This window comes from Lactuca sativa, chromosome 2 (assembly GCF_002870075.4).
Source record: "Lactuca sativa cultivar Salinas chromosome 2, Lsat_Salinas_v11, whole genome shotgun sequence".
NCBI lineage: Eukaryota > Viridiplantae > Streptophyta > Magnoliopsida > Asterales > Asteraceae > Lactuca > Lactuca sativa.
The window spans coordinates 109,921,830-109,949,387 of NC_056624.2; the positions used below are offsets into that span (position 1 = coordinate 109,921,830).

General features: G+C 36.7%; 1 protein-coding gene and 1 long non-coding RNA gene across 3 annotated transcripts; both read right to left on the reverse strand.

Annotated features, from left to right (window-relative positions):
* Positions 1–687: 687 nt before the first annotated feature.
* LOC111899295 (uncharacterized) lies at positions 688–3,500 on the reverse strand. Of its 2 annotated transcripts, none has more exons than XR_006188059.1 (2): positions 3,220–3,500; positions 688–1,200 (listed from the first exon to the last, which is right to left on the reverse strand). It is a non-coding gene; the product is annotated as an uncharacterized LOC111899295 (long non-coding RNA). The 2 variants fall into 2 exon arrangements; XR_002852852.2 differs by lacking the exon at positions 688–1,200 and adding an exon at positions 1,888–2,158.
* Positions 3,501–5,505: 2,005 nt separating this feature from the next.
* LOC111899294 (probable pectate lyase 8) lies at positions 5,506–9,937 on the reverse strand. The gene is made up of 7 exons (XM_023895151.3): positions 9,668–9,937; positions 9,411–9,464; positions 8,697–8,768; positions 6,832–7,474; positions 6,603–6,706; positions 6,361–6,499; positions 5,506–6,102 (listed from the first exon to the last, which is right to left on the reverse strand). Exons 1-7 carry the CDS (start codon positions 9,778–9,780, stop codon positions 5,881–5,883), a joined length of 1,347 nt encoding a protein of 448 aa, XP_023750919.1. The 5' UTR covers positions 9,781–9,937; the 3' UTR covers positions 5,506–5,880.
* Positions 9,938–27,558: the final 17,621 nt, after the last annotated feature.

Below are 27,558 nucleotides of genomic sequence, written 5' to 3' on the forward strand. Positions count from 1 at the left end.
TCACTAAGCTTTGTGCTTCCAGTTTTTAGTTTATGTTTTAGGTACTTTGGGTGCTGAGGGGAAGAGCTCGGATTGATTGTAGTGCACACACAATATTGTTCCGCGTTTTCATGATGACTCTGATATTTTGATGACATAGATGATAAATTTGATTTACCATGGTTGTTGATGATGTTTGGATAACAATTTTATTAATTTAAAAATCAAAATTTTTTTGGATGTTACAAGTGTACTCAGAGCCCCCTAACGGTGGTTGAATGAGGAATAATTAAAGGCAGGGTTGTGCTAGCTAGAAAGAGAGTTGCAACAAGAATGTTTGAGATAGTCCCAACGTCAGAATGAGAGAAAGAAGAAAAATGTATCCTCAGAGGAACTACATGATGGGGAAGGAGCAGAAGGCACTCATTCTCTTTCAAGAGCATGCATATCATATATGCGATATAAGCAGGACCTGCTGAAGGCATACCGAGCACCTTTAATTTTGTTCTAATTTTACTTTTCTATAGCTTAGCATGTAGTTTGTCTTTTAATACTCAAGTTGATTTTACTTTTACATTTATGTGTCTTTTATATATAGGGTTGTGGTAAAAGGTAAAAGAGTGATTTAAAAAAAAATATTATGAAAGGTTGATGAAGCAACTGATATGATGGTGATATATGTTGGTGATATAGCCTGAAATGTTGAAATGGATGTTACCATATGTATTTTCCTCACTCATATAAATTTTCAAATCAATGGGGTACACATAATATTCCACTCACAAGGGGTACATAAAACAATTTAAGGGAAGTCCCGACCCTGGCATTTTAAAGGCCTTGTGCGAAAATCACAGTGAGGCCCCCAAAAAAAATTATTGTACAATATTATTAAGTAAATTTGTTGCCACAAAATTCAAAACTTAAAGTTGCTAATAAATATCTTTTAAATTCACTACCACAACATCATCTCTTCGTTCATTAGTTGTTCCGATTTATAGGATAATAGAAGTTTGTATAAATATTTTCTCTGCCATCACCATTACCATTCAAGGTGTTTATGTCTTCTTCTACACAAGGCTTATCTTCTTGCAATTGCAGTTCAACTTCTTCTTTTCTTGGTTCTTTCATTACATCGTAAACTTCTTCCTTAGGTTCTTCAACAGCTTCATCCATATTTACTGGCACATGCAATTCAGCTTCTATGTTCTTCCACAACCGATTCTTCATTAAGAATATATTTCAGCATTTGTTCGACGATAAATCAATTGATATATCCTATTTGACTATGAATAAATTGTTTTTTTTTTTTTTTTTTTATGTTTAGAGCAACCCTGATTAAATTTTATAGTTTGAGAAATCTTTTTGTAACTAAAAGAAATCAATGACAATAAATTAACTATATATATTTATAATATTTGTTAAAACGTTAATGTTTAAAATAGTGAAGGCATCAAACAAAATTTGATTTGTTTTCTAATTTTTCTTATTATTAGACTATATTAATACTAGAAACCAAAAAATGGAAAGACCATCGTCCCCCTTCCCCCATCCCACGCTAAATCCTCTGATGCCTTAAATGCCCTACTATGACTGTTTATATCAAACATTGAAAAACTAAAACAATAAAACATAGCGACAAATCACAAATAAATGCCCTAATATGACCGTTTAACTTCATTATGAATTCACAAATAAATCATTCATGATGACAATTTCCAACGAGAGAGATGAGCAACACCGTTGCTGATGATCTACCAACACCGTTATTAGTATTGTTAGGGTTTGATATTTTTTGTAAGTTTTATAATTTTTTAAATAAATATTTTCTCAAATTTTTGATAAATTATAAAATTTATGATAAGATTTTGATTTTTGATGATTTTTTTCACAATTAAAATTACTTCAAGGTTACAACCAAATATCACATTATTTTTATAGCTAAATGACATCATTAGTTTTCTTTAATAATAACACATTAAAATGTATTTAATGAAAATACAAACACCATAATTATATATTTATCCTTAAATTTAGAGGCTCCTTAAATTGGAGGCCTCATAGGACCGCACCACTCATACACCCAGGGTTGCTGTTGATTAAGGGACACCCAGGGTTGCTGTTGTTTAAGGGGTGCGTATAGAATTTGCTGTTGAAATACACTTAATGCTTTATAGCCTAACTGCACAATGCTCGAACAAATGGTGGCGTTAATTATGATGCTTGATGTAGACATTACACTGGACTTCTAACAACTCAATGGAACATGATGAATGCCTTTGAAAAACCTTGAATGGATGTCAAATAAATCATCTTATGTATCCAATTGAAACCAATTTACGTGACATCATTTTGTTTATGTGAAATTTACAATAGAACTTCAACTTGAAGACATGAAGTTCTAGATTTTGGAGATAAGTTAGAACTTCAAGTTGTAAATTAATCTTGAGTTATTAATTGGCATAGAGTTTGGAGTTGATTGCGGTGATCAAGTTTAAAACTAAAAGTCAATTGTTGTAGACCACCATTAATAATGGTCTCTACCCTATGTTAAAGGACTTGAATGAGACTGTTTAATTCGGTGCATTACACAAATCAATATGAACTCGAAAAAATTGATATTTCAATGATTTTGATAAATTTGTCAAAAACTAGCTGATTTATGGATGACTTATTTTTTTGATAGAAAGTGTGTATTTGATTTTAAATGAGAAGTAAATATTCACGTGTCAAGAGAAAACAATATTCTAAAAGATGTCAGCTAAAAACCGAAATTTATAGTTTTTATTTATATATAAATGTTTGACAAAAATGATTATAAATTTTTGAAATGTGTACAAGTAGTCTGTATTTATTTATTTTTTTCTTTTAATAACAAATAATTATATATCTCCTCTAACTGAGATTGAACCCATGACCTCTTAATTGGTTAGTAGTTAGATTAGGACCTCTATTTTATTCAAAAGTATAACGACTCGAATACATGACGAAAAAACAAACTTTGATTAGTTAGTTTGTGATTGTAAACCCTAAAACAAAATAAACTAAACAATACAAATATTTAGACATGTATTTATATTTAATAAAAAATCAACATGAACAAAACAATACCCTCATGTATGTTATGCATGATATATTTATATTTAACTTAATCCACCTATTATCCATATTATCCAATGATTCTAGTACAATAGCTTATAAATTTATTATGGATTAGTATATACTATATAAAAATAAAATTACCTTGCCTAATTGGACAAAATAACGTTAACCCTTCCCATGATAGGATAAAAAGCTTGAAAATGTTGGAATGTGTTTGCTTCACAAAATCCATGTAAACATGGCAATGCAATTGAAGCCAAAAGGAAATGCCCCTACCATTACCATTACCATTACCACATCTATATATTAATGTATTGAAAACAGGACCTACCCACGATTAGAGTCACATGCACATGCTGATCATGGCCCAGACCTCACATGACCCTTAAACCTAAATCCTCTCCTTCTTTCATTCAAGGATCTCTTTTGGATTTTGTATAATGACATCTAAATATCCAATGGAAATAGAAAATTAGAAAAATACCCAAATATGATATTATAATGAGTAAATTACATGAATGGTCCCTATGGTTTGGCGTAGTTTGCGTGCTTTGTCTATAACTTTCTTTTTAACTCGGAAAGTCCGTACTGTTTGTTTTTGTTACGTACTTGGTCCCTGCTGTTTGTTTTTGTTATGCGTTTGGTCTCTGTGTTACCTAAAAAGACTATTATTTAAATAGATAAAAATGTTAAGATATATGTAAGGTAAGGTAAGAGGGCGGTGTTGAAGGTGTGTTTATTTAAATAAATTAATAAATCAAGGGCAAAATAGTCTTTTTAGGTAATACAGGTACCAAGTGTGTAACAAAAAGAAACAACAGGGACCTTCCAGGTTAAAAAATAAGTTAGGGGCCAAACATACAACTTACCCTAAATCATAGGGACCATTCATGTAATTTACTCTATTATAATTTATAAATCCTTCCTTATTCTAAATTAGAAATACCCAAATATGGTATTATAATTTATAAATCCACCTTATGCTTCCTTATTCTCTAAGTTTCATCACTTCTTGAGCTTTAAATTGCGACAAATAATAACTAATTTTATTAATTTAGACATTATTTGTGGCTCAAAATAGCACCCACTTTGTATTTTTCAGCCAATGTAGACATGATCATGAATATGTGACACAAGTTTTTAAACATTATCACAAACACGATTACATGAATTTTTTTTTTTTTTTTTTTGAAAAATAACGTTTACTTTAATTATACTGGTTTTTAGGTTACACCTCCCCCATCCATCTGACCCACCAGTGCAATCAAATTCGCTTTCTTCTTCGACAACCCCTCAACCGTCTCATGTATGACGAAACGAGTCATTGTCATTCAGAGATATGAGCCGGTTTTTAAGAATCAAGATCTTGGTCCACATGTGGCAACCAAGTCAAAGGAAAAAAAAATACCACATCACCATTGTAACTAGCCAACAATATTTTTAACCGGTAATCGGTTAAAAAGATTATGTCTCCTAAATCGAAAGAAATATACAACTTTCACACAATGTAGGTAAAGCTTATACATTATCTATTTTGATAAAGAATCGTAAAGTGCATGTCTATTAACTTACATTTTTCAATTTTATGCTTTAGGTTTATTTATTTATTTATTTTTTAATTTCTTTTTGAATGTCTTCATGTATAATTGTATATAAATATCAAAAACACTAGAGAACTAATAAAATTACAAGGCAATGACTATGAAAGGGTTTTTTTTAGCCAACTAAACCAATTGACTTTAAGCCTACGGGTTAATTTGATATAGAAGGTAAGTACATATTTAATTTTCTATAACTTATTTTTTCAATTTTGTTTTATTTTGGTGTCATGTATTTTTGAAACTTTTAACCTATAAAAAAACTGAAAAAAAAAACTCCATTTGAGTTAATGGAATTAAAAAATTTACATTAGAATAAAAAGCTAATAATCCAAAAGTTATTTCAAATAACTTTTAATAGATTTTATAAGTTTTTATTTTATAGTTTATATATTTATGTAATTTTAAATCTTATAAAAGCTTACATATATTTTTACAAAAAATTTATACACAATAAAATCTGACTTTTAATTTTCATATACCAACTATTTTTACTAAACATGATCTTAAAAGAATACCCGATTTGCTTCGAATTTAAGCTTCAAATTACAACATTTAGTTACTTTACGCAAAAAGAAACAAAAAAGTTGTTATAAAAATTGCCCAACTTCGATAAAGAATCCTATACGATTGATCATACTTTCGACACACGATCATTACAAAGGGTTGACACAAAAACATAATGTCCTCAAACCTTTTCAATATCAAAAGAGTAAAAGGATTGCACCACGTGTCACCAATCCAAAAAAGAAAAAAGATTCTTGCTTCCATTCGCAAGAAAAAGTAAAGAGATCAACAATATATATCCAATCCAATGACCCATACACCATAACAACAAATAATTTCCCCAATCTATTTCTTCCTTTTTCATTACTCATAGTTTTTGACATTCACATATGAGAAAAACTACCATTACCAAAATAAATAAAATTAAAACATTCGGATCCTGTAATCCAATAAACCCGGGTCGGGTCGGTCGGGTAGGTAGAAGGGGATAAATGGATAATGGGTTTTGGTAGAATGAAGAAGGAAATATAATCATAAACAACGCTACGGATCTGCTCTTTGGCAGTTGGTTGAACTTCGAAAATGAAGAATGAAAAAGAAAAATAAAAAAGTAGTGTATATAAGGTGATGATAGTGGAAGCTGTAAAAGAAAAAAAGAAAAAAAAGAAAATGAGAATTGACGGAAGGGTAACGGCGGTTAGCACTGGCGGCCTCTACGGCAGTTTAAGACGCCGGCGCCGGAGGTGATGGTGGCGACCATGGAAGAAGACTTGGCACCTAAACTTGAAGCCCTAGCGTAACTCCCGGAGGCGCCGGCGCCGGATGGAGTGAAATAAGCGCCGTTAAGGAGCAAATCGCCTTCTGATCTCCAGTTCCATCCGTGCCATTGGCTTGCAGCTGTATCCACTCTTTTTGTGACCTGTAAAACGTTTTTTTTTTTTTTAATTAGTTAAAATTTAATAATGGTTGGTTTGACTTTGAGTCAACCAGAACCAAAATGTCAAAAATGTAATAATCACTAGCTTTGAATGCAAAATAATGATAATAATAATAACAATAAGTTAAAAAATTAAATATTCTTTTAATTTTTGGTATGAGTTTAAAGTGAACAATAACAAAAAAGGAAAAAAAAAAAAAAGTAATTATGAGAAGTACAGGGAGTTAAAAGTAGTAGTACCTCTTTGGCAAAGGGATTAACAGGAGCAAGGTATCGGTTGCCTTGACTATTAATTGTGGGGTTTGCACTTCCACCAATTGCGTACATTTCCCAGTGGGTGTAGTCGTTGTTTACCACATGGAAATATCCATGTCTGCATCTGTCAATTTTTTAAAAATAATTTACCAAATTTTAGTTTTTGCATTTTTGTCTAATTTTAGTATTATATATATATTTTTAAAAAGTTATGAATAAATAAATACCTTGGCATTCTTTGAATAAGACCTTCTCCGAAATGATTGTACGCAATTGTGACTTGCATAAGCTTATCCCTTGTGTATGAGTCGCTATGCCCCAATAGCATCACCTGTTTTGTTATTTTCATCAAATAACATGCTATTATTATTTATTACAACACTTCACATTTATGTTATAGAGAAAATGACTATATTAGTAATATCAAAAGATGAAAAATAGATTTTTTTTTTTTACCTCATTGTGGTGAGTGAAGTAATTATTAGAAATAGTGATAGCAGTTGAGCCCATAACAGCATCCACAAGCCCATCAGCACAATTAGACAACGAATTATGATCCACCCAAATATGACTCGACCCGAATATCGAAATCGCGTCACCATCCGCCATCGTCCGCCACCCAAAATGCTCCGGCGAGCTTCTCACCAACGCATTTCCGGTAGGTTTACAATCATGAATATGTAAGCCATGAATAATAACATTAGTAACAAATTGAACAGTAATACAAGCTCCATTCGCGATATGAACATTGACTCCACGAGCATCGATGGTTTTAAAACTGTTCATAATAAGTTCTTGCTTCAATTGAATCACCATGTCGCGTTTGAACACGATCCAAAGAGGGGTATCTTGAATGACGGCGTGGCGGAGGGTGCCGGGTCGTGGGTTCACTGGATCGTCGTCGCCGGAATCTGTGACCATGTAATAACGGCCGTCGCGACCTCCGATTGCATTCCGGCCAAATCCGATGCCGCAGTCGGCGAGGCGTTTCCGGTTTTTTTGCCAGTTTGGGTCGCAACGCCAGCAATCGTCGATTGGGTTTCCGGTTCCACATGAGAAGTATCCGAGTTTTCTTCTTTCGGTGTTGTTTTTAATTACCCTGTTTCATATCATTAAGAGAAATTAAATATAAATTACTACTTTGTTAAAAGATAAAAAAGAGTAAATTACTAAATACTACTAAGTTATATTTTTTGTTTGATTTTTGTAATTTTAGTTTTAAGAATATTTTTCTTTGGTAGTTTTTGTTTTTGCTTTTGTTTTTGTTTGAGATTTTATGTTAAAAAAAATGAGTTTTGTGACAATATTTAAATATAATCAATAATAATAAATTATCATTTGAGGACTAAAATTGCGAAATAAACCTTTTAGGACCAAAATTGAAAAATCAGAAAAACAAAAGTAAAATATATTTTTTTGTTCTTAGTATAACTGATTTTTACAATGTTTGTCTTAAAGTGTTCTCTTGTATATATCTTGTATATATGGACATTATTTGATGTTTTGTAATGTTTTTACTTCATGTTTTCATGAAAATGACTATATTTTCTTTGACCCAAATACAAAGGTGGATATACCAAAAATTACCATTTTGGTTGGAACAAGACCATAAATGTTAGTAAACCTCAAACCAGGACTAAAACTGTAAAAGAAATGTTTTGAAGACCAAAATTACAATAATCAACAATATTAAGGGACCAAAAATGTAATTTTCTATAAAGAAATAGAAAAAGAAGATTTGTTTGGTACGTTTACTTGAGTGTGAAAAAAGGAAGTTAGCACAGTGTTTTAACTATTATTAATAATTGTGCTCATGTGCTCTTGTTGGGCTTTTACCAAAATTGATGGATGTTTGCTACTCAATTTGGGTTTTCATTTATATATATATTATCAAGGTGACATGCCATCTTATTGTAAAAAATAAATTGAATTCCTTTTACGTTTTTTTAGCAACGGATTAAATTCCTTTCATTTCATAACCAAAACATGTGATAGAAAATCTCGAATTCCAATTTCATCAAAATCCAAAATTAAAGGTATCTCATTTCCCGGCAAAACAATGTGCGCCATTTGAAATTAAAATCAATGAGTTTAATGATTATGAATAAACATCCCATGTGAGTTGAGAATGAAATGTGAAGTTGTATTAATTATTAAGTGGATACGAAGAATTAAGAGTCAAAAAAGTGAGTTGAGTTTTAGGTACGCCTATACCTATTTTTAAACCCAATTAATGCTATTATAAACAGTTTGTCAATTTTAATTTTACTCTTCCAAATTTACTATAGATTCAGAGAATTTACAGAGAGAGAGAGTTTTACATTTCAACCATGGAGACCACTTCCTCAGGATCTTGAACAGCATTTTCGTTCAAAGCTTCAGACGCCTTTGCTCTGTTTGTAAAATATGAAGCTAACATTAGGAAATCAGAAAGAAAAGAATATAAAAAGTAAAAAACAAAAACAGTTGTTGTCAGTCATCAATGCAATCTATATTAAAAAGAAAAAAAAAATGTCTGATGTATCGGAATTTCAGTATCATTCAACCTTCCATATTAAAGTGATCTTGAGCACCATATACACAAACATAAAATGGAATGCCATTAAAGTGATCTTGAGCCAAGGGCAATTCTGTAAAAGTACCGACATGCATCATATAATTGCACGTAGGAAGTGGTGGGAAAAAAAGTAGACGAAGGGAAAAGTACACTCTGCAACCAGTGGTCACTGTATTTTGATTTGTGTCTGCAGTGTGTTTTTAGTGCGTGAAAGAGAAAATAACATTGTAACTGAAAACGGCCTCGAATCTGTGTGAAATGACCAATCTGCCCAGAAGATGCTGTTTGGATTTTGTTTCAGAGGATCGGTTGAACGAAGACGACGACTCGAATGATAAATAACAGTAGTACCAGTTTCAGATCTCAAAATTGTTACTGTTTTTTAACGATTTCGATTTTGTCATTGTAGCTTCCATTCAATCGATTAAGCATTTTTAAAAGAAATTAAAAGTCGAGAGAGATGATTTTCATTGTATACCTTTCTGCCATTGATGAGACGTTCAAGCTCTGAAACTGCTCTGTTTCAACACCCCTGCGTCATACACATATTTCTTATATCACATTCCGATTTCAATATTTCTAATAAACTCAATTCAACATTCTAAAATCTCATTTGAAAACGATTAACGCAGATTACGACAAACGGAAATACACATTGTTATGAATCAGAATCAAGCTTCAACTTCGTCGTAACCAAAACAAACACCGATTGGAATGAAGGAAAGAGAAACGCACCTAACATCCGATTTATCGCCGGCAGCGGCTGCGGCGGAGACGACCATAAGCGACGCAATAAGCAACAGAATTGAACAACGAAACACCGATTCCTTAACCACCGCCATTGCCATTTCAAAAACTCTAGCTTCTTCCTCTCTCCTTCAAGCTTCCTGACACTCTCACACACAGTGAGTGTGTGTAATTTTAGTATGTTTGGATCTGAATTCCGAATAAGGTGAGGGATGATATATATGTGTGCAGAGAGAGGGAAAGAGACGAAGTGAGGAGTCAAATCAGCAGTCCCAACTAACGGCCTCATTTATAGAGAAGAATACATGAAATTGGCTAAAAGTTAACGGCGTTTGATTTCGACATGTTAAAAAAACAAATTAACTATGGTTAAGTTAATTCAATCACCGACGCTTAACTAATTAGTTAGATCCGGAATAACTAACCTTAACGCTATTCAACCAAAGATAACGGTTCAGTTATTGTGCCATGTCAGCATTATCTTGGAGGTTTTGGGTTCGGGTTTGGGTCGGATTCAGTATCCTGATTATCCGTACAGACATTCCAAAATGGAATCGTATTTTCCTTTTTTAAAATTTATTTTATTGTTGGATATTATCTGGATAAGGTTTTATTTTATTTATTATTTTTTAATTAGTTGGGTAGAGAATGATTTCAATTGCAGTACGAAATTCTCGGCGGAGGTCATTGAATCGAGAATTGCTTAGTTTGGAATTTTCTGTTATTTATTTTTTATTAAATAAAAAGTATTTTATATTTTTAAGACTAATCAAGTTGAATTGAGTTTACATCATGCATTTGAGTTCTAGATCTGCCAATTTAAGGTTCCCGAAAATAATGCCGAATATATTTTGCTTAAAAAGTAAAAAACTCACCAAAATTCATATGTGGTTTATTTCATTAGTGAGCAAATGATGAACCTACAACTTGCTTTTGTGTTCGAACTATGAAGAGGGTAGATAAGCAGGATGAATCCTTCTACAAGAAACAATCATTCATTTTGTTCTAGGAAAGTGTCTAGAGAGTAAAATAGATGTATATGTATAGAATTTTAATATCTAGAGAGTGGTGGAACACACATTACTAAAACTTCTAAACAAAGCCATACAAACACATTTATGTTTCTTCGAAATCATGATTTATCAAATATAAACAAAAAAACTAGTAGAGTACCACCCAACATGTCTGTAAGACGGACAACGACCCGGTTGAATTATATTGGACCAAGCAATGACACCCTAGGAACTAGGATATAGGTCGAGTCCGATTGCGATACAACCGAACCTAAAAGAAGGCGTGAGAATCAAAATCATCTCACCAGATTCGTACAAAGAATTGTTCGTCACCCACAATCACCTGCAAAATCATACATGACAGTGCCTCATAAATCATACGATGAGACAAACATTGTCCACTCACCAAAACTATAAATACCTCCTTTATAGGAGGTATCAACATATAACACTTTACTTCCTAACTCTCTTTATCGCTCTCAGACAGTCTCTTGAGTATACACCCCTAACTTTGGCGTAGAAACGTAATCTCGAAAAACACCCCCAGATTACAGCCGACCCTAGTCTTTTCTTTATGATCAATGGGTCTTCGAACAATTAACTCAAGCAAGAAGACTTTATACTCTATACTCATCTATCTAAATCCTCTCCCTTTGGGACTTGGTTGCATCATTAGCATCATCCGTTATGACAACTACTATGATCATGAAACATGGATGGAAAGTAGGAGGTTGATACTGTAGAGAGAAAAACTTGAGACACACTTGAACAAACGTTAGAACAAGTATAGCTGCGGAATAGTTTATCTCAAAGGATCTAAACGCTCAATAATAATAATAATAGTAATAATAATAATAATAATAATAATAATAATAAAAATAATAATAATAATAATAATAATAATAATAATAATAATAATAATAATAATAATAAGAATAATAATAAGAATAAGAATAAGAATAATAAGTTAGAGTTAGATAATTAGAGTGTTAGATGCGGAAATGTAAGGAAATATAATGACAGCAGGTATTATATCAAGTATACACGTAAGTTGATTCTTAACAAGGATTCCATTCAAACCAAGTTAGTAAATGAGATCAAGCTTAGTGATTAAGTCATGAATGACTTGCTCCGAAGAGAGATGATGTTCAGTTATGAAATAGTGAGTTTGGAGAGTAAGAAAGAGATGAGAGTAATAACACAAGATATGAGATTTAGGATGCGAAGTGATATCAGATGTGTATTGATTTGAGAAAGATTGCGTTCTATATATAGAGACTCAAAGGTTACACTTGTTCAACTATCTAAACGTAGCTATGAAAGACATACTGGATAAAAGAGAGTATTGTAAGAAAATCATATAAAAAGCTAAACTAAGAAAACTAGATAGTGAACTGCTGATGATGATGACTTCGGATGCGGTTGCTAAACTGACTTGACTGCAGATCTTTAAGGGGCTGCGGTAGGTCAAGTTTAACAGGGTCACTTTTATGATTCAACAATTTCCCCCTAACTGACCTCTTCAACTTTTTCTTCAATTATCAAGTTTTAGGAACTTGATTAGATTCCACCAAAACTTTCTTATATTCTCTAACCAGGTGATCCTTCTTAAAATTTCGAACCTGACTTTAGCAGTTGTGTGTTTGGAGTTTTGAACTGCAGTTGGACAAACTTCAATTTGCTTCCTTGTGAGACGATTCATGGCAGTCATAGGGATGAAATATTTGGTATCATTGAGTTTCCTTTTGAAAATGACTCCAAGATCTGGGAATTTGTTGCACCCAGATATCTCTCTTGATATCCTTCAGTCAACATTGGTGCAAGATCTAGTGGTGGTAGATCGAACTTTTTGGCCAGGGCAGGGTGAATGTCTGTATTAATTTTTGCGAAGTCACAGACGGTTTCCCTTAGGAATGTGCTTGCCCTTTCAAACGCTATCTTCATCTTTGGATACTTTTCTGCTTTGTTTTGGAACACCTTTGCTATCAGGAAGATTTCTTCTGGATTCATACATGGGAAGTACGCTTGTGTGCGGACGTAGTCCTGATTCCTTCTTGTAAGAGTATACCGGATGAAGTCAACTTTCATGAATTTCCGGGGTTTAAAGTTCTTGACTGCGGATGGTCTATTGTTAGACTAGATTTTCTCTATTGATGAAGCATGTTTGGCATGGAATCGATTAAGTCTTTCAAATTCCATGGGTAGTCTCTTGTGATCAGGTAAGCTGCGGTCAAATTGCTCAAATACAGTGAAGTATTTTGCATTAGTGATATTGGAACATCCCAGTATCCATCAGATGGGGGTTCAACAAAGGTAAGGTAGGGTTTATAGTCATCATCTAACAATTTGCAGTGAGGATTAATCCAAGAATTGATTAAGGATTCATCCATGGTGATTTCGAATCCGTTTTCTCTCCAGATAAGCTCAGCAAATTTGGTTGCTTTCCAGTCTGCTTTGTTTTGTTTTGTTGTGGGAGAGTCACTTGAGTGTTCGAATGACATGTTGGATGCTAAATATTTGAAGTGGGGAGGAGTTTCCGGTCACTTAGGATCATCTTCTTGAATGTTTCCCTGTTGCAGTGGTGACTGATGTTGCCGTGGAGTTTGATGTTGCGGTGGAGTTTGATGGCTTGGATTCTTGTGAGGAGATGGTTGCGGTGAAGGAGTTCTTTCATTAATAACCGGAGAGCTTCTATGTTACTGAGAGATGCTCTCTGAATGATGGTCTTCATTACTTCCCCTCTTGAGGAATGCATAGCCGGAGATTCCTCAAGCCATTGCTTAAGACCATCGACTTTAGCACACACATTTTCGAATTGATCTTTAAGTGCATCAACCAGTTGCTGATTGTTGGGAATGGTGGTGTTGAAAAGTAAGCGATGAATCTCTTTGGTAAGTTGAAGGATCTCTGGACCATGAAAGTTTGAAGATAGTGAACGTCGAAGACTGTTGATCGTAGATTGAAGGACCGAGATGGTGGACTCATAGGCAGTATGATTTTCATCTATCAACTTCTTTGAGTGTGTTGATTGAACCGTAATGGCGGTTTGAAGGTCTACCTTGATTGTAGATACCTCAAAGATGAGGTGCTTTGCAGTATCCATAAATTGCTGATGGTCAGCCTTGCGACTTGTGTCCAAAGAACGAATCCCCATTTCAACTTTCAGAGAAATTCGCTCAGCAACCAGTCGTTCATGAGTTTCCAGTCTTTAGATTCTTTCAATTAAGGACTGTGGCCCTGGAATGTTTTCAGGTTGCGGTTGAGTGGGCTTGACCGTATCAATAATCTGATCTACTTTGGCTTGTAGACTCAGAAACTCTTTCCTTGAGACAACAATCTTCTTCTTCTTCTTTTTTTCTTTGGGCTTGGAGGTGGAGTGTTGAGAGCCACTTGAAGCTTCTTCTTCATCAAATATCATTAGGTCATCATTAGAAGGGGTAGGCTGATTGACCTCATTGAGATCAAAGTCATCGAACCTGAATGTAGGTGCGGAGCTAACTTTGATTGCGATGCCATCGTCTTGAGAAGTTTGAGCATTTGGAGTTGGAGGGATTCTTGAAGTACCTTGATCACCGGGAGTAGTCTGAGCGTTGCAGACTGTCTTAGCCATGTTGGACATCCACTCCTGCACTTTCAGAATAGTGGTTGCGGTGTTGGCGTTGTTAATTGTGTCTGCCTAGTACTTAGCCAATGTTTGAATTTCTAGCTATTTTTGTTGAAGCTGCTTGGTTTGACGATCCTTTATTGCTTGAAATGCCCTATGGAAAGCGGCATATTTCTTTGCTTTAGCTTCGTCTGATGGCTTGTAAGTACTCCATGAGTCATTGAGATCAATATCGTCAATTCCTTGAAATCGCACCGAGGTGTCCCTCGGGTTCACGGATCCTTGCACCATTGTGCTCACCGTGCCCAAACCACCAAGAAAAGATGGAAGCAGAGTAGGATTTCCTGAGCTTCCTCGGTCTCCTTGACCCGTGGTCAAGTATAGCCTCGGCTCAGTTCTGGTAAGGGCGGAAGAAGTGCCCTGTAGTTGGGAAGGTGTTGGTAGTGTATAGGTTATAGACAAAAGGATGGAATTCAACCCCTCAGGAGAAAAGTAATGTAGACGGGAAGCCCTGGAGACCTTAGGGCGAGAACCAGTTCCATCCCCTTGGGATTGAGCTGAGGGTGAGTCTCCATGAATAGTTGAAACATACACACTTTATGTGTCTGAGTGTAATTCGATTGTGGTGTTGAATGGGTCTGCAGCCACCCCAAGGATTACCAGAGCCTTTTGAGAGACTGCGGTATCAGTCCGATCACACATTTGGTCTGTGGATTGGGTTTTTCGTTTCTTGAGGATTGCAATGGGTTGTGCGTCATCATCAGAATCATCATTTGATTCGTCATTTGAAGGAACAATTGGTTTGAGTTTCCTTTTCATGGAAGGTTCAAGGTTCCTGGAAGTATCCTTCTTCGTTGGGGTTCCATGTTTCTTGGAGATGTTGTGGGGGCCTTGGTTGGCTGAGGCAACCTTCTTTACCCTTTGAGATAAAGGAAAGTTTGATAGAGTAGTAGAGGATGGGGCTGCGGTACTATCAGGATTGATGGGTGGGGTTGAGGTTTGAATGTTCTGAATAGGTAGAGGCAGGGTAGGAAGGTATGGGTCAATACCTTCCATAGCCTCTAAGTGATCTGTAACATCATTGGTTTCAATTCCAAGTGTAGACAGTATGTGGGCTGGCAGTCGTCTAATAGGTCCTAAAAGAGATTAATCTTTAGAGGGGTTGTACCTTTTAAGATCTCTGGTGATAAAGAGGTTGACATCGTTGCCATGCTCAGACCCGCATCAGTATGTAGATCAGAGATACATAGAGACCAGAATATTGCAAATGTGAGTTTGGTCGGACTTTCTCTTGGACTTTCTTTGGGAATGTACTGCAGGAAGTCATCCCACAAAAACTGACCGTAGTTGACATCGTGGCCAGTGAAGATGCTCGATACCAACTCTAATAGTTTGAGACCTATGTTATCAGTGCCTCCGGTCCTACCAGACAGACTGCGAATGACAAAGTGGAAAACAAACTGCCATACCGTAGGCAGCTGATTCTTCTTGAATTTGCCTACGCCTTTGAGCTTCTTTTGGTATCCAATTTAGTAGAGTGCAGATAAGATATCGGTCGTGCTTGGGGTGAAGAACTTTGTTGAAGGATGAACTAACAGATTAATGGCGTTGAGAAACTTTTCTTTGGTCAGAATAACCAAAGAATCATTCACCAGATTCAGATGCATCTCTTGAAGGTTGTTGAAGGGGCGATATGCAGAGAAAGCACATTTGTAGAGGGTTGAAAGTGGTACTACATCGGTGAAGGTGTCGAATGGATTGAACAACGAATAATTTGACAAGAACTTGATCATCAGCTTAATTGGAGCATTGTAAGATGAATGCACATCAAAAACTGTCCTAAAATTGCTTGAAGCAATCGATGGCATTTGGTTTCTTGAGTCGGAGTCTGAACCAGTTGGATGAACAGAGACAGATGCTTTGGATTGTTTCTTTAAGACACCCAATTTCACCATTTTGAAAAAGGTTTGAAGAACTTGCAGAAAAATTGAGTGCAAGAAGATGAAGTTCGTCTTGAGAGTTTTTCAAAAAGTGTAAACCTTTCTTGGGAAGAAAAGGAAGGTTTTATGGTGGTGGATTAAAACTTAGTTGATTTTACCCTAAGTAGATTCGGGTAAAATAAAACGTTTGTTTTTTTATTTGAAAGCAATCTCAGCCACAGATCATTAAAAGATTTATTTTATTTTTTTTTTAAATTTTCAAAAGCAGTTGCATTTAATGAAATGTCAGTCCCTAAACCATCACGTCTAAAGAACATGTGGTGAAGGGGGTTAATCCATTGTATAAAGGAGGAATATGTAACGAATTTGACGTTTTGGGGTAATAGGAAGCGATAGTTTAGAGGAAAAGGATTTCTTAAAAAGAAATATTTATGGAAAACTGTTCTTTTTGTCATCATACCTAAAATAGGCCTGACAAAAGGTTTATTTGAAAAGTAGAATTGAAACGATTATATGCTACACCAAGAATGTTTTTTTTGAGAATGTTTTTCTTATTTAATGATGGATTATTAAATAGCACACACTGTTTCAAGAATTTTGGAAGTAGATGAGAAATTGAGACTTCATTGCAGATGGATATTTTATCATTGTGGATGGATGGTTTGATGACTGCAGTAGAAGAGCTGTGGAGAACACTTGAACAAAAATTAGTAATAACAATCAATAAGGACCATTGAAAGATAGATATGATATATAGTTGCGGTGTAAGAGGGATACTGTGGTACCTGGGATACACCAAAATTATCTATCATAAATAAATTTAATTAGGACCGCAATTAGAGACCAAGAGTGGTCTGCGGTACCTATCAATTCAAAAAGCATTGTGGGTCCGGATTCATCATTCCAAACATTTGTAAAAAATTGTTGAGTTTTGTAGAGTCAGGTGCCTTTGTGAATACATCAGCAATATCTTCTGGAGTATGAACAAAAATTAGTTCAATGTTACGTTTCAGGATGTGGTCTTTGATGAAGTGATACCGTAGTTCAATATGCTTTGTCTTAGAGTGATTAATAGGATTGTGAGAAATCGCTATAGCACTTTCAGAGTCACAATAAATTGGTATCCGCAACATTTTGTATCCATAGTCTATAAGTTGTGTTTTCATCCATAAGACTTGTGAACAACAGATGGCTGCAGCCACATATTCAGCTTCCGCGGTAGACAATGATACACAACTTTGTTTTCTTGACGACCAGCTGACGAGTCTTCCACACAGAAATTGACATCCACCGGAGGTGCTTTTTCGATTTAGTCTGCATCCGCCATGATCCGCATCAGTGAATGCTTGTAGGCTGAAGTCATTTCCTGCGGGGTACCATAGACCAAGGGTCTTACTACCCTTTAAGCATCGTAGAATCTGCTTTACAGCGGTCATGTGTGACATTTTTGGATCAGCCTGGTACCTTGCGCATACACCTGTTGCAAAGACAATGTCTGGTCGGCTTGCGGTGAGGTACATCAATGAGCCAATTATTCCTCTATAAGTCTTGTGATCCACTGATTCACCGGAAGGATCAGCAGATATCTTATATCCGAAGGCCTATTGGGCCTTGTAAGTTGAATCGATTGGGGATGCTCGAAACCCTATTGGGCCTTGTGAGCCCTAATGGACCCAAGAAAACCCTAATAGGCTTAATAATATTTTAGTGGGCTTAATAGGCCCAATAAAACCCTAATTGATCTAAAAGCGCAACAAATTAATAAATGGGCTAGTATTTGGGTTGGAAACCCTAATTTTGGTTTGGAAAATCCTAATTCCATCAAAACCCTAATTTGGGGAATCGATCGGGACACACGGAATTATTTAATAACTGGAGATATTAAATAATAATCTTTGGCAAGAAATTAATCTAAGTAATATTGGACTTAATGGATTAAGTCCTTAATGGTTTAAGTAGGAAACTTAACCCTAATCATCATTTTATGTGAAACCCTAGTTTCACTTGGGTTTATTATTGGGCCTAAATGATTAAGATAATACTGGACCATCCAAGATCAAGCAAATAGTCTAGAATAAATTAATGGGCCTAGGGTAAGGCCCATGTAAGGGGTTTGGGCCCAATTTGGAAAATTAGGCCATAGTTGGGCCACCGTTTGGGCCTTAATGATTATATGAGGATGGGCCTTAGAATAAGACCATGTATAGGCTGGGGCCCAATTTGGAAAACTAGGCCATATGTTGGGCTTTGATTCCTAATTGACTTTGGGCCTATGGATTGGGCCTTGGGCTTAAATAAAGCCAAGCCTGGGGCAATGTAGTAATCATCCAAAGTAGGTACTTATGGTTAGATAGTGGGACCCAATTATTAATTGGGTGATGTTTTGATAATTGAAAGATCGGGAATCTGTCATCCAGCAGCTGGGGTTGAGTCTACAGGACCTCAGCAGTGTGGGATTGAGTCTACGAAACTTCAACAGTGTCAGGTGAGTCTTCTCGCTATACCTTATCTAGAGTGGTAATTATGTGTGACCGGAAGGTCTTACGTGCTTATGCGATTTATGTGATATTATGCATTTTGTGTATGTGATATTATGCATGTTGTTTATGTGATATATGTTCTTATCTATGTGTTATGTATATGTTGTATGATTTGGGACCGGAAGGTTGATAGAGTTATGGCCGGAAGGTAATCTGAGTTATGGCCGAAAGGCGATCAGAGTTGAGGCCGAAAGGCAAGCCATGGTAGGGCCGGAAGGTCTACCAGAGTTGTAGGACCGGAGGGTCCCACTAAGACACATTGACCGAAAGGTCTTACAGAGCTATAGCCTCGAGTAGCTAATATGTATATGTGGTATTTTGGGAACTCACTAAGCTTCGTGCTTACGGTTTACAGTTTTGGTTTTAGGTACTTTGTTTCAAAGGAAAGGAGTCGGCTTGGTCGTAGTGCATCACACTATGTTTTCCGCACACGAGATCCTTGGGATTATACTATGATATGGTTTTATAATATTATATTTTGATTATTCACACTTTGGTTTTATGTAATAACCTAATTAAAAATGAAATTTTTGGCCTTGAATTTTGGGATGTTACAGAGCAGGCACTGTCAATCAACCATTCTTCTTCTTGGTCCTCCTTGCACAAAGCCTGAGAATTAAACGGTCAATTTAGGAACCCAAACGAGTTTGGAGCCTGGGGCAACATACAAATTCTTAATTGATGCATGATACGAGGTTACAGGGACACGTTTCGTGTCAACTTTTAGACCTAGTCCTGGGTGTTTGAGATTTTTTGGAGTTTTGTGAGATTGAGAAAAGATACGAGGTTTTTGAAAAGAGTGTGATTTGATATGAGAAGAAAACGTTTGAAACTGACATTTGCAAACTGGACTTTTGTCATTTGTTTTGACCTTTTGTTTAGTCAATGGTATTTGTAAGGAAGTATGTTTGTGACCAGTCCGAGGGTTGTGAGGTATGACAGTAGGATTTGAAAAAGCAGATTTCACAGGTGTAAAAGCACGTGTAGACCTTTTGTGAAGTGATTTCTTAAATTTTTGATGTGACTTTAAGAGTGCTGGAGTTGGCAAAATACCCTTCCATTTTGGATTATCTAAGGAATAGATTTGAAAACCATTACTTCGAAAAGACTTTACTTTCTTTTGGGTTGTGTCAGATGGATTTGGAATGGATTTAGAAACTTTACATTCCTTTTTCTTCGTTTTCTTGACTATAGAGTTTTTGGACAGATAATTTGAGAAAACAAGTTTTTATGGACTTCTAGACGTAGGAATTTTGACAAGTTGCTTTTTTTTGAAAGATTTTCCCGCTTTTTCCCATGAGATTGAATTTCTTCCTTGAAAGCCTTTCTCGCCTTGGTTTTAGGAGAACCGCAATCAGTGACATTTAGTTGCGGTTTCCTTGAGACAGTTGGTAATTTTGAAAAATGAGGACTTAATTCATCCGAACTAGAGAGTTCAGGATTCAGGGAACATTGACCAACTTCAAAATTTTCGATTGGTAATTCATGATGAATTGGTTGGATGGTCACAGTACTTTTGACTAAGGTCTACGGTTTGGAGCCTTCAACAACCGCGGAATAAGTCTAAGTGGATACATTGGTGTGACAATTGATGGAAGATAGATGGACATATTGAGGTTCATGACTGCAGTAAGGGATACTGCCGTCTGACGATAGAGACGGGAAGTCTATTAAGACTTGGGGACCTTCCAAGACAATTTTCTCATCAGCGATTGATGAAGTCCGAGAACTGGGAATAGTTGTGTTGTCTATAGGATTAGAAAATCCAGGAATAATTTCTTTGATAACATAATTGTTACTCAGATCATGAAGTCTACCAAAGTGAACTTTGATATCTTTAGGAAATGTTTTGTTATTGACCGAAAACATAAACTCACGGTCAGGAGGGATAGTCCTTATTGAATCGGGGTGATGAGTCCGTTGCGGTAGAGTACCCATTGGACCAACCCCAATTGTAAGTATTATCAGTAGTCCCGTTGTTAACAAGATTCTCGATGGCTTCACTTTTATTAACAATTTTTCTATTAAAAGATTTAAGCGTACAATTTCACTTTGAGCTAAATCTCTCTGATTCAAAGCTATTTCTAACTGTGTTTCACTCAACATTCTTGTATCTTTCTCTAACATTAAGTCCCTTTTTAACATAGCCATTTTGAGTCATTTGTTGTCCATTTGTCCTCTTACGTGAAACATCTCTTGGGACGCAATGTTCTTCTCATCTAATGCTTTTTTATAGTATGTAAGGACGTTAACACATGTGTCATTAAGCTTGTCTATGAAGGGCTGACAATCATGCATGATATAATTTAGAATTTGGATCATAAGTTTTACCTGTTCGACGATGCTGAGTGTCCCATCTTTAGCCATATAACAATAATTCTTATCCGTCTTTGTGGATCCATCCTCATCAGCAGTTGCAATCATACAAATCTTTCCCTTTCCTTTGATGCTGCTGATGTCCTCATCTTCATCCCTGAGGACCAAACTTGATGGTCTCTTTTCACTTGAGCAACATATGCTCTTCCTTTTTCCCTTTCTTCCATCTCTTGAGCCATCCTGAGATAGAATGCTCTATCTTTAACTACATTTTCCTTGTAGTCTTTGGAAAAATGATTTTTTTTTGTTGCACTTGTGACATATCACAACATCACTTTTATCTTCTGAAGGAGTACCAGAGTCCATAGTTTGGATGGACTGCGGTGACTCCTTGGGTTGAGTATTTTGAGACTGCGGTGGTGGGTAAGGTTTTTTAGTGAAATGGGAGTGATTGTTTTGAGAGTTAAGATTGCGGTTGAAAGGTGGCTTGTTGTACTGCTGGTTCTTTCGGAATGAAGGTGGTAATAGGTTGAATTGTTGGCTGACAAGAGAAATTGCATTATGAGATTCTTCTTCATCGTCATACTCTAATTCTGCTTCATATGAATGCGGAGGGTTGTCATAAGCAGTGGAGTATGATTGAGAGTGAGGGGATTGTGCTGCAAGGGATAATGGACCACCGAAGTCTGCATAGTCTTTGAGTACGGTAGATTCTTGAGCTTGCAGTTCACCATAGAGCTTATAGAGAGATAGAGAATGAATTTTTCTATCCCCATGAACAATCATTTTGGCAGTCGTCCAATGCCTTCATAAACCGTTAAGAAACTGAAGATTTGTTTCATGGTTGCTTCGGACAGTGCCAACATGGATAGTTTAGTGACTATCAGATTAAACCTTTTAAAGGAATCTTCCAAACTTTCACCCGCATGAGCTTTAAAGTGGTTAAACTCATTGAGTGCAGTAGTAAGCTTTTTGTCTTGAGCTTGTTCAGTTCCTTCATACAGATTTTTGAGAACATCCCAGATCTCCTTTGCAGAGTTGCAATTTATGATTATGTCGAAGTTGTCAGGCGCAACTCAGCAAGAAATATCATAAAAGGAAATAGCGTCATTTTCGATTTTGTCAAGATCGTCCTTGGTGGGATGATTCAACGTTGGTTGACCTCCTCCTAGTCTGGATGTGGCTCCATCGGTTTGTATTGTAGTAAGAACAGGAACATGAGGTCCTTCTTTTACAGATCTCCATATGTCTCTTCCAAGTCTCCTTAAATATCTTTCCATTCTATGAGACCAGTGATGATATTCATTTGCCACAAGTATTGGTGCTCTATTCGAACCACCAACACTGTTTGATACATGAAGAGATAATGCCTGTGCCATATTTCCTTGTTTTGAAAAGTTTTTTTTTGTTTTTTTTAAAGAAATGAGCTTCAGTGGTATATAAAGCTTTTTGAAAATCAGAGTTTTGCTTCAAAAGGCAACCACTTTGGCTCTTTTACCAATTGTAGAGAGAAAAACTTGAGACACACTTGAACAAATGTTAGAACAAGTATAGTTGCGGAATAGTTTATCTCAATGGATCTAAAAGCTCAACAATAATAATAAGTTACAGTTAGATAATTAGTGTGTTAGATGCAGAAATGTAAGGAAATATAATGACAACAGGTATTATATCAAGTATACATGTAAGTTGATTCTAAACAAGGAATGCATTCAAACCAAGTTAGTAAATGAGATCAAGCTTAGTGATTAAGTCAAGAATGACTTGCTCCGAAGAGAGATGATGTTCAGTTATGAAATAGTGAGATTGGAGAGTAAGAAAGAGATGAGAGTAATAAGACAATATATGAGATTTAGGATGCGAAGTGATACCAGAAATGTGTATTAAGTTGAGAAAGATTGAGTTCTATATATAGAGACTCAAAGGTTAGACTTGTTCAACTATCTAAATGGAGCCATGCAAGGCATACTGGATAAAAGAGAGTATTCTAAGAAAAGCAGATAAAAAGCTAAACTAAGAAAACTAGATAGTGAACTGCTGATGATGGTGACTTCGGATGCGGTTGCTGAACTAACTTGACTGCGGATCTTCAAGGGGCTACGGTAGGTCAAGTTTAAGAGGGTCACTTTTATGATTCAATAGATACCAATCCAAGTTCGATCCACCCAATGGTGATGCTCAAGGCTACACCAACAACCAAACTTCAAGGATGAACACCTATAACACCATCATTCCTAATTTTTCCAAACATGGAAACAACACTAACCACTCAACCCACACCAATAAAAAGCCGATTTCTAAACACCATTTCAACATTGGCTACACCTAGTACCAATACAACTGTCAGCGAAAGTGTTAATATAATCACCCCACATGAAACAACATTTGTAACATCCCGTTTTCCAAAGAAGGTGGGCCAAGACTTAAGAAATCAAATAAGGATTTTTGGAGTAGACCCCCAGCCACGACGTGGGACTTAGATGCCAACAACGTGGCGTGCTACTTTTTAACGCGTGTTTTTGAGGGTCACCATGGCGTGGCATTGGATAGCCACATCATAGCGCCTGGTTAGGCCCCATTTTTGGTCATCTTCTTCAGCCTCCATTCCTTCATCTCAAAATCATATCCTCTCTTCCATGGAAATGAGCTTGGTGGCTATATCATGTGGTTGTTTGCTTCATTTGGTGAAACTTGAAGAAGAAGGTGGTTTATTTTGGTGCAATGAAGCAAGGAGCAAGCTAGGATCCAAGATCTTCTTCACATTTCTGAGTTATTGGAGGTATAAAGTTCATATCTTGACCTTTGTGTTTCTTGTTTGATGTTTGGGCCCATTTTTGGATGATTTGGTCCCATTACTGAGTGCTCTTGGAGTTTGAGGAACTCCAGAGTTTGATGTGGTGCTCATCTGGTCATTAACTTCTAAGCTAGTGAGAAAAAGTTCTTAGCTTGAGTGTTCTTAGCCTAATGTTTGAATTTTGGTCACATTTAGGAATTAATGGACATAGGGTTTAAGATCTTGTCCTATGGTGAGGTCCTAATGGATAAAGTTGGAAACTTTATCTATTAAGTCAGTATGGAGAAGTAGATCTGGAAGTATGAACATAGGTATGAAAGGATTAAGCTCATATTAATAAATTGGTGATTTTTCCGGTGGCCACGACGTGATGAGGGTAGTTACGACGTGGGGAAGTCAAAAATCGTGACTGCCTTGTTTTGGCATTTGCTACGATGTGGCCAAGGAGAACCAAGACGTGACACTAACCGTTGACTTTTTGACCAAGTTTGACTTTAGGTAAAACTTGAGGATTTTGGGCTATTGATTGAGATTCTATTTGGTTCGGGTGTTAGTGGATATGCAGGAACAAGCAATGCTGAGAAAGGGATTATATTGCAGTGTTCAGAGTTCTTCGATTCAGGTGAGTTTCAACTCATTATACCATGGGGCGAAGACACCAATCCTAACCCATTAGTTTTGGTTATCTTTTAATAGAGGGATGCCATAGGGACTGTATATGGTCATGTAGGGTAGACCGAGGAATCTCGATCTAGGCTCTCTTTCCTATTCCTTGCTTGGTTGTGGCTCTAGAGTAGGATCACATGCATGGTGTCCATCTCAACTCTAAGTATATACGGTCATGTATTCCTTGGATTATTGGTACTTAGTATGTTGCTATGTTGTAGTGATCTCTTAGATCTGTATCCTGGTATGTAGGATGTTGCTATGCGATAGGGATATCTAGATCTGTATGTTCACCTGTACTTGTTGGTTATCATCTAATGGAGTGCCCTAGGGACTGTATGTAGTCATTAAGGATAGCCTGCAAACTGTTGATCTAGGCTTTCTTGCATGTTCCTTGTTTGGTTGTGGCTTTAGAGTAGGATCATCTCTTCAGGTGGCTATCTCACATTTGGGTACTTATGGTTACGTATTTCATGGAAGTTAGTTGGTAGTACGATTGTGTGCTGTGAGAGGACTAGTAGGCAGGAGTGATTTGTATGGTTGTTGTTTGCCTGTAATGTATGCCTACTTGATCCTGATTGTTTATATGTCGATATATGGTAATATTGGGGTGAGGCGGTCTTGCTTTGTGTTGTAGGCCAAGATACTCGGTGCGGGCTGAATGTAAGCTGTAGGAATGGAGGCTCGGGAAGAGAGGTTAGGTTTAGGCGGTTGGCCAATAAAACCTGCGTATTCCATCCCGATGGCTAATTGGACCCGTTACATGTTGGCATTCCAGTCTAAGGACTGATTGGGACTGTGCATTCCAACCGGGAGGTTGTGGGCCATTATACATGCTTGTACGTTTATCATATGGGGTATTTTGGGGGAAAATCACTAAGCTTTATGCTTACCCAGTTGTTTATTGTTTCAGGTATCATCGGTAGCTACAGGAAGGCGAAGACAGGACTGTACACACTCATCAGCAACATTGAGGATTTTGCGTTCACTATAATAATCTGATTTTTAATAATTGTAATTGGGAATAGATGGTTTTCTTAAAATGGTTTTATAATTGGGAAGTTTTACTTTAAATAAAATGAAAAAAATGGTCATGAAAATCGGACGTTACAAGTTGGTATCAGAGCCCTGGTTTGAGCGAATTGGAGGACACTTGTGTGAATGCAGTCTCAAACTAGGATCCAAGAATTTTCAAAAAACGTTTTGAAAAAGAATTTATAATAAAATGGTTGGGTTAGGGAAATGGAATTACTCTCTTTTCATGTTCTTATTTGATTGTTAGCTTGGGATTAGGAACGTGGGCCTTGACTTAACTTTGGTTTTGTAGGAAGATGCGATATGTATAGTCAGCTAGAGCCCAAACATGAGAGTGGTTCGTTATATGTACTGAGTTTTGATGTTGTTGATATGTGAAATATTAGGAAAATGTGCTAGTGGATAAGCTAAGGTCCGTTTAGGAATTGTTGGATAGAAATGCCTGATTTCTATGATGCCTTATGATATAGGGGTGGAAGGTTGTATTGTCCCGTACTACTGAAAACACAGGATCCGTGTAACAACCCAAAAACACGGTCTAAAAATTTCGTTTTAATTTAATAATAAAAACCATAGTCATTATATGTCATAGAAAAATCATAAACAATCTATCTCAGAATACTATAACAACTGTCATGTATATCAGAGTATAAACATCCCAGGCTGAACAAATGGTGTGTGCACTGCAACCTTCCCAAGCTCCTCTTTTGAAACCTGAAGTACTTGAAACCAAAATTGAAAACTGTAAGCACGAAGCTTAGTGAGTCTCCCCAAACTACCACATACCATACAATAACTCATATAGCACATAATGGGCTTTGCCCACTGCATCGGGCCTCGCCCGACATCAGACCGAAGTCCGGACTAGCTTGCCCCCTGTATTGGGCCCCGCCCGACATCGGACCTATGTCCGGAATAACTTGGGCCCGGACCACTGCATCGGGTCCCACCCAGCATTGGACCTATGTCCAGAATAAATTGGGCCCCACCCACTACATCGGGCCCTGCGCGACATCAGACCTATGTCTAGAATAACTTGGGCCCCGCCAACTACATCGGGCCCCGCCCGACATTTGACCTAAGTCCGGAATAACTTGGGCCCCGCCCATTGCATCGGGCCCCACCCGGTATCATACCAAAGTCCGGAATAAACTGAATCATAACATCAACTCAAACATATAACATACATAAATTGCATTGGGCTTGCCCGACATCGGCCTAGAGTCCGAAACACATAACACATAACATAAACATGCATGAATCACAAAGACATCAAGCATACAAAACTACTTCTCGGGACCACCCCGACATCAAACCGAAATCCGAAATAAACTAAACATATAAACTGCATCGGCTTATCCCCAGCATCGGGCTTTCCCCGAAATACTGTAATTACATAAACGGGCCGGAATTGGTGCCTTAGACCCATTCCTACTGGAGGAAAACTCACCTCATGCTGTTGAAGTCCCGTGAATAAATTCCGGGCTGCTGGCTGACAGATCATCAAGCTTACCGAGGGCCATCCAGTCGTTTCCGCCTGAACTTCGTCGTTCCCGACTTCCTCCATCGATTTCGGTGACTTTCCGGTAGCATACGAGGTTGGGATTCGGGTTTGCAGTTTTGTCGGCAGTGGGCGTCACCGGTAGCAACCATGGAGGTCGATTCTCAGGTGGGCAGCGACGGATGAAGAATGTCTGCATTGTGGTGGCAGCTGTTGCATAGCTTTAGGTTTAGGGTTTAAGATGCGCGATGGAGAAGGCATGTATGTAATCCCATGTTCCATTTGAAGCCTTGAAGCATTATTACAAGTATGGCCCTCCTTACAAGATTTGTTTTGCAGTTGATGTCCAAAAGTTACCCTACAACCCTCCACTTGTGAATTATTTGCAAAACTAATCCGAAAATTATCTTTTAACCCTTACTTCCATAATTCCTTTCATAATAAGTCCTGAAGTTACCAATTAGCCCCCT

Coding starts and splice junctions, on each gene's coding strand:
- LOC111899294 (XM_023895151.3), bottom strand. CDS start 9,780: ATGGCAATGGCGGTGGTTAAGGAATCGGTGTTTCGTTGTTCAATTCTG. Junction 9,465..9,667: donor GGCGATAAATCGGATGTTAG/GTGCGTTTCTCT, acceptor TGTATGACGCAG/GGGTGTTGAAACAGAGCAGT. Junction 6,103..6,360: donor TTAATCCCTTTGCCAAAGAG/GTACTACTACTT, acceptor AACGTTTTACAG/GTCACAAAAAGAGTGGATAC.